The sequence below is a fragment of the Tenrec ecaudatus genome, chromosome 16 (genome assembly GCF_050624435.1).
Source record: "Tenrec ecaudatus isolate mTenEca1 chromosome 16, mTenEca1.hap1, whole genome shotgun sequence".
NCBI lineage: Eukaryota > Metazoa > Chordata > Mammalia > Afrosoricida > Tenrecidae > Tenrec > Tenrec ecaudatus.
Genome location: NC_134545.1, coordinates 7,411,455 through 7,418,421, shown reverse-complemented (window position 1 = coordinate 7,418,421; position 6,967 = coordinate 7,411,455). Strand labels below are relative to the sequence as shown.

General features: G+C 46.2%; 1 protein-coding gene across 2 annotated transcripts in view; it reads left to right on the top strand.

Moving 5' to 3' along the window:
* Window positions 1-460: 460 nt before the first annotated feature.
* Window positions 461-6,967, top strand: part of PPTC7 (protein phosphatase targeting COQ7) — a 43,461-nt gene continuing 36,954 nt past the window's right edge. The window contains exon 1 of one of the 2 annotated variants that reach the window (XM_075533347.1): window positions 461-969. In XM_075533347.1, coding sequence (XP_075389462.1) covers window positions 747-969 — 223 coding nt within the window. In that variant the 5' untranslated portion in view covers window positions 461-746. The remainder of the gene's footprint in view (window positions 970-6,967) is intronic. The other variant, XM_075533346.1, reaches the window with a different exon arrangement.

Genomic DNA, 6,967 nt, shown 5'->3' with positions numbered 1-6,967 from the left:
AGAGGCTGTACGTCATTTGAGAAAAGAAGATAGTCGCAATCCACTCGTGGATTCTGATCCCTTGCCAACCCTATAGAACACGAGTATAATGGCCACAGAGGGTTTCCAAGACGGAAATTTTTCACAAAATAGACTGCCCCATTTTTCCCCACGGAACTGATGGTGGGTTGGAAACGCCTACCGTTTGGTTTTCTGCCTAACACTTTAGCCACTCCACCACCATGGTTCTTCAAATCCCAACAGCGGAGTTAAAAGTGACCAAAACGCGTGGACTACAACTCCCAGGAGACGCACCCACCGCGCAGCCTCCGCGAAAGCTCCACCCCCGTGACTGAATAGGGCGGTGGGCCCTGGGGGCGGGGCTTGTGCCAGAGGGGCGGGGCTTGGGCCCGGGCCGCGAATCGTGGGCGGGGCTGGGCGGGGCCAGAGTAGGGGTGGTGCTGCCGGCGGTGCCCGGAACACGCTAGTGGAGCGGAAGATGGCGGCGGCGGCGGCGGCTGCAGCCGGGACCCCAGTCTGGCTCAGGCGGAGGAGCCGCGGGCTCTGACCTCGCTCTGGCTCCGGTGCGCGCGGCGGAGCGTGTGCGAGGCCCCGCGCGTCGGGCAGGGGCGGCGGCGGCGACTACAGGCCGCCCTGAGGAGCGCCCCGGCGGCGGCGCGGCTGCGGTTGAAGAGAGAGCCGGCTCGGGGCCTCCGCGTTCTCCTGCTCCCGCGGCCCCCCGCCTCCTCGGGGGGGCGGCGGCGGCGATGTTCTCAGTCCTCTCCTACGGGCGGCTGGTGGCCCGCGCCGTGCTCGGCGGCCTTTCGCAGACCGACCCCCGGGCCGGCGGCGGCGGCGGCTGCGACTACGGGCTGGTGACGGCCGGCTGCGGCTTCGGCAAGGACTTCCGTAAGGGCCTCCTCAAGAGGGGCGCGTGCTACGGGGACGACGCGTGCTTCGTGGCCCGGCACCGCTCCGCAGACGTGCTAGGTGGGTGTCCAGCGCGGCTCCGCACGCGGGGGGTGCGCGCCCCTGGCCCGCCCCCATTGTACAGGTGGGGAGACTGAGGCGCGCAGCGGTCGAGCCACGTGCTCAAGGTCACCGGGCCCGAGAATGGCCAGTCTACCCGGGCCCGGACCGGTGCGCGCTCTTAGTTACTCAGCGGAGCTGCTACCAGGCGACCTCGCCCCCTCCCACATTGACACCTGGCTCCTCTTCCCGCGATCGCCCTCGTCCCCACACCCCCCCACCCCGATCGCTGCATCCTCCCGCCATCCAGCCGTGACCAGGTCGCCATGCTGCTCACAGTGGCCCTCGCGACGCAGTATGTCCACAGCGGTCGCTTGAGGTGACAGGGAGTCCCCTTGACCTAAAGCAGAATAGTTGAACCCGCGACTCGGCCGCGGCCGGCGGGGGCAGCCTGGAGAATTGGGGACAGCCGTTCAGGCCACAGGTGCAGGGGTGCTGCCCGAGGCCTAGCTGCGTTACACCTTTGGGGGTGGGATCCCCCGGAGTGAGCGGTAATTGCCTCCTGGCCAGCCATCCGCGGGCCCAGATTGTGTGTCTTTGCAGACGGCCGGCTGGCCACGCAGTCATAGACTCGCCACAAGTATGGGTTTCCTTTGTCTGCCATCTCTTTTTAATAAACAAAGCACCTCCTCTGACTTCGAAGGGCAGGCTGTCATTGAACTTGGGTCCAAAGGTCACTCTGGTTTCACTTCTCAGGTGAGCTGACATTTTGGGTGGCAAGCAGAGGAGGCTTACTGCTCTTGTAAAGAATCGCAGCTTCTGAAACCCACAGGCGCAGTTCTGCTCTGCCCCATAGGGTCGCTGTGAGACGGAATCCACCCATTGGCAGTGAGTTTGGTTTGCTTTTTGGTCCAGTTCCAGATGCTGAGATCTCAGGCAGAGTTTGACAGTGGGAACCAGCGGTTTGGGAACTTTTCTTCAATAGGATTTGTATTCTGGTCATTATTTTCTAACCTCAGCCTCAGAATAACGGTCTGGCAGCTTGCAGCACATATGAATGCATTCACTAACATGGGATGGAAAGATTATTCTCAAATTTAATTTATGCATGACCCCTTGACGAGGGCAACATTATTCACTTAGGCTTTAAGGGAGGAAGAGAGAGACTGATTCTGTAGAAGGTTGTGGAGCCTGCAGTTGAAATTGTACAAATCCAGTCTAAAGTCAGGGTGACCCTGATTCATTATCTTTTTAAAGGAGCTTTCAGGAGCCGTCTTTTCCCATGATTTTTACAAACACCTCTTTTAATGAGCTTGTGACTGGTACTGCTCTTCCAAGTTGCTATCATAGTGTATGTAATAAGATAGGGGATACATGTTTTTTACCTCCAAACTCTGCCTTTATCTGGCTTTTGTGAAAGATTTGTGGCTTGATTGGTGATATATGGGTAGAATATTGATTTTAGCATGTCAAATTACAATGCTGAAGCTTTATTTTAGCTTTGTAGGAGACCTTAGTGGAGTGGAATATTTTTTAAGGGGAGGGGAAGGTTTGATCAAACCCATGCTGAAGAAAAGTATCACCATAATTTCTTTTTTTTTAATTTCTTGTCAGCCTTGGTTGCTGTTCAGGGGTGCCACTTTAGAGCTAGTTCTGTGATGTGGTTTGGCAAGCTCCTCTCTTTTCCCTCATTTAAGCTAGAGGATGAAAGGAGAGTCTCCAGGGCCAAGGCCCTGCAGAGCTTATTTTTCTTTTGTTTTGAAAAGATGGGGCCTTTTGTTATTTTGCACCTGATAACAGGTCGATATCTTAAGTTTTATAGCTAATCTAAATCAATCGTTCTTATATTTCCATAGTTCACATTTCCTGGGAGTATTTTGACTGCCCAAGGGCATTCTCTCCAGGAAAAAAAAAATACTCAACCAGGGAGCAGTTTGCACAGAGACTACCCAGGACTACTACTGGCCATGAGGTTCATCCGTGAACCACCTACAAGTCCATGCATGGATACCAGATAGAGATACAGCTCTGTACTCTTCCTGAAAGGAATATCACTAGGCAATACCAGACAGAAGGTCGGTTATGAGACCCAGGAGCAGTCTTCCGTCAAATTTGATGAAGTCATTTTAAAAATGGGTGTGTGTGTTTGTGTAGCTTATACCCTAAGGCCCAATTTCCATAAGCTGAATATATCATGAGGTTGAATGGTGGAAGCAGGTTTTGCAGGGCTTTGTGGAGAGGCTCTTGTGGGGCGTGATCTTGGGAGCCACCTGAAACAACTTCATGAAATGATCTCGTGTGATTCTTGCCTACTGTTTCATGGCCACCATCCCATCATAAGCTGCTCTGATTAGCTCTCTGTACAAAGAGATAAAGGAGTCTCCCGTATAAATTTTGAATAATAAAGTTAGGTCAAAAGTCTCAGCTCAGAATCTTGTGTAAATAATTCCTTTTCTTTGGTCTTGACACCCTGTTTATGGCATGTGCACCTTAGTGTACTCACTGGCCATCCAGGCTTCTTGCCTGTTATGAAAGCTGTTTGTTTATTTTTATATGAGGAAGAGAAACTTTTTTTTAATTTAGAATTTATCTGTCCTATTAGTCATGCACTGACGAAACATGCTTGCTGCTTCACATTTTCAGAGTTTTCTTTTAGGAAAAACTAACTGCGGTGGGTGTGGTGAGATAAAGAACTACTCCTAGCCCTTGGAAAGTTAGCCAAGGTGCATGCTCTTTATTTGGTCCAACAGGAGGGAACCAGTACCTGCTGGAGCTGTGTCCCTTGCCTTGTTTGATCTTCCCCATGGCTAATCTTGAATTCTCTTGTTACTGTATATGGCTTCCTGGATACAGAGAAATAAGAATTGCTGAGCTTTCCACAGCCCGATGCTACTTGACAGAGACTGTTCACAGTTCAAAGATTTAAGAAATCCTGGAGCACAGTTCTTTTGTATCTTAAAGGGGCCCGAAGACTTCCCTAAGGTGACTCCACTCACTGATGGCGGAACTGGCACTCACACATACTGGCTCCCCCCACACAACTCTTTCTGTTCCTGCATCCTCAAATGATCTCAATACATGAGTCAAAAACCTTCTTGTCCTCCGTACTTGTTTAATTCTTCTATTTATTTCCTCTCTTGAGTGTGTATGTGTGTACACTTATATCTTCTTTATTCACTCTGACTCATAACTCAAATGCAACAAAAATTCTTGCACAGGAACCTAGTTTATTAAAAGGATTTCTTTGCCATGTCAATTCTAACCTCTGAATATTGAGTTGTAAACTACTTCTTATAAAACTGGGATATTTATCTAAGCTTGGTTTAACTTGAAACTACCCCACCCCCCGGCCGCCCCCCAAAAGAAATTAAAACCGTTTCAGATTCCAACTTTTGGATCTGGTTTCGATTGTGGTTAGAATTTTGAAGTGTGTTTTGTGTGTGAGTAATGCCAGTCTTAAAAGTTGGCTGAAAGTATAGGACTGTGTGTGTGTGTGGGGGGGGGGACAGAAAGATGTAGATTTTAAATAGGGAGTAAATGAAGTAGCATTTGTTGGTTTTTAAACACCACTAAAAAAAAACCCTTTTTATTGAGAATTTGATGATGTTTATTCCTAATAATTTTATTAAATTTGGTAGAACCTCCATGTCTAAAAGGAATTCTGGGTGTTACAAATGGTGAACATACTTGGCTGTTAATCAAAAGGTTGGAAGTTTTAGCCCATCCATATGATCCTTGAAAGAAAGGCCTGGCTTTCTGCTTCTGAAAAACTGAACATCGAAAATTCCATGGCATGTAGATCTGTCTGCCCTGATGGGGTCACCATGGCAACTAGTGATTCTATTTGAAAGTGAGATGTTCTTTTAAGTAGTCACCTTGGAAGAGTGTGCATGTACTAACTTGAGCCTTTTAACAAGTCCTCTTTGGAATTTTCCTCAGCTAGATTTCAAGCTGTGTCAGAAAAACGGTCTCATTATTATATAGTCATATTTCTATTTTCTGAAAGGCAAAATTCCTCCTTGATGTCTACCTTGATGACAGCAGACATGACCCTGATTGAATTTTTTTAAATTGAGATGTATAATCCCATATAACTCTTACTGGCTTTTAGGATATTTGCAAGTTGTGCAGCCATCCACAATTCCAGAACATTTTCATCATTCCAAAAAGAAACCTCATGCTGTTAGCAGGTACTCCCTACTCTGCTCTTCCTGGCCACCAGTAATCTACCTTTTGTTGTTGTTGAACTCTCCATTGTGAATTAAGTGAAGGCTTATGAGCAGGTCATACGTTTTGCATTCAACATTCATGCACATTTTGATTCAGCTCATCCCTGACAGTCACCTCAATGTATCATCACTAATCCATCTCCTCCCTGTGTGTCCTATGTCTATTTCCTTTCCCAACCTTCTTAACTTTGGCCTTGTGTAAATGCTGCCTTTTTGAACTTTAATGGTTGATTTTCCTAACAAGGAAGCGAATTCAGTTCCAGACCTGAGGTGCCTTTCCGTTTTCCACCCTCCTCTTTTCTGTGGATGGTGGTTTCACCTTAGATGTTTTTCATGAGCTTTTAAGATCCCAGTTACTACTCAACCAAATTAGGATGTAGCACATTGCCTTTGTGAACTGTGTAATGCTAGTTGAGACTATGGTCCTGATTCCCTAGGCCTAGTGACCTGTTTGTTCCCTCAAGATGTTTGCTAAAGTTATGAGAAGTTCTTACAACCTTATCTCCTCTACATACCAACCACATTCATGATTACATATGCAGCAAAAGTAAATACACATACACATGTCCCAGTTAAATTGTGCATGTCCTCCCACTGGGGAGCCCCACTGTTGAAGGATTGTGTATGTCAGTATTTGCCTATGTTGCCGTAAACTCTGGCAAACCTTCCAGTGTCTTCTCTTGCCATCATCATTTTTATCTTAATCACTAGTCTTCTTTTTAATCTCTGGATTTTCTTGTGTGGACATTTCATATAAATGGAATTCTGCAACATGTGACCTTTTGTACTGACTTCTTTCATTTTGCACAATGTTTTCAAGGTTCATTCATGTTGCGGCATGTATCAGTACTTCATTCTTTTCTGTAGCCAAATAGTACTCTAACCAACCCTTTAGGATAACGAAGCAATTTAATCTTTCATGGTAGAGGGAATTTTTTCTTTGGCAACAATCAACCATGTAAATTCTGAGCTCAGTACTGTAAGTATGTCTTATTTCATATTAATCTATGTGCTTTCAAGAGAAAATTGTAGAATGTTAAAGGCTACAATTTGTGGGCTTAGTAAAAGAGCCAACTACAACCAATAGAAACACGGGGGTTTAGGGCATCACTGACTAGTTGCTGTTTGGCTTTTCTGATATTCTATTATTCTGTAATCAAGATTATAACCTGTAAGACTGAGGCGTTGTTGGATAGAGGGAGTCGTTGCTTGGTTTTTGAACTCCCTTGTCCTTAATATTGTGTTCATTTTACTACAACAGGTATATTGTACTCTTCCTCAGGTACATTTTAAAATCATTTCCTCATTTGTTATGCTTAGATAGTTGCTTTTCCTTCAGTCACTATCTTATCTAGAGATCAGTGAGCTTACTTTTAAATATTCCCTAACCTGTAGCTTCTCTTCTAATTCTTCACTGGCTTTTAAGGAAACTCCTTTTGGTAGAGCAAGTAATTGAATTTTAAAAGAACAATAGTTTATACTCTTGAGGAGATACACTTTTACAGAGATCTTTTTTTTTTCTCTTTTATTTTTTAAAACATTTTGTTAGGCACTCATACAACTCTTACCACAATCCATACATACATCAATTGTGTAAAGCACATCTGTACATTCTTTGCCCTCATTATTTTCAAAGCATTTGCTCTCCACTTAAGCCCATCTCATCAGGTCCTCTTTTTACCCCCCCTACTTCCCCGCTCCCCACTCCCTTATGAGCCCTTGGTAATTTATAAATTATTATTTTGTCATATCTTGCCCTGTCCGATGTCTCCCTTCACCCCCTTTTCTGT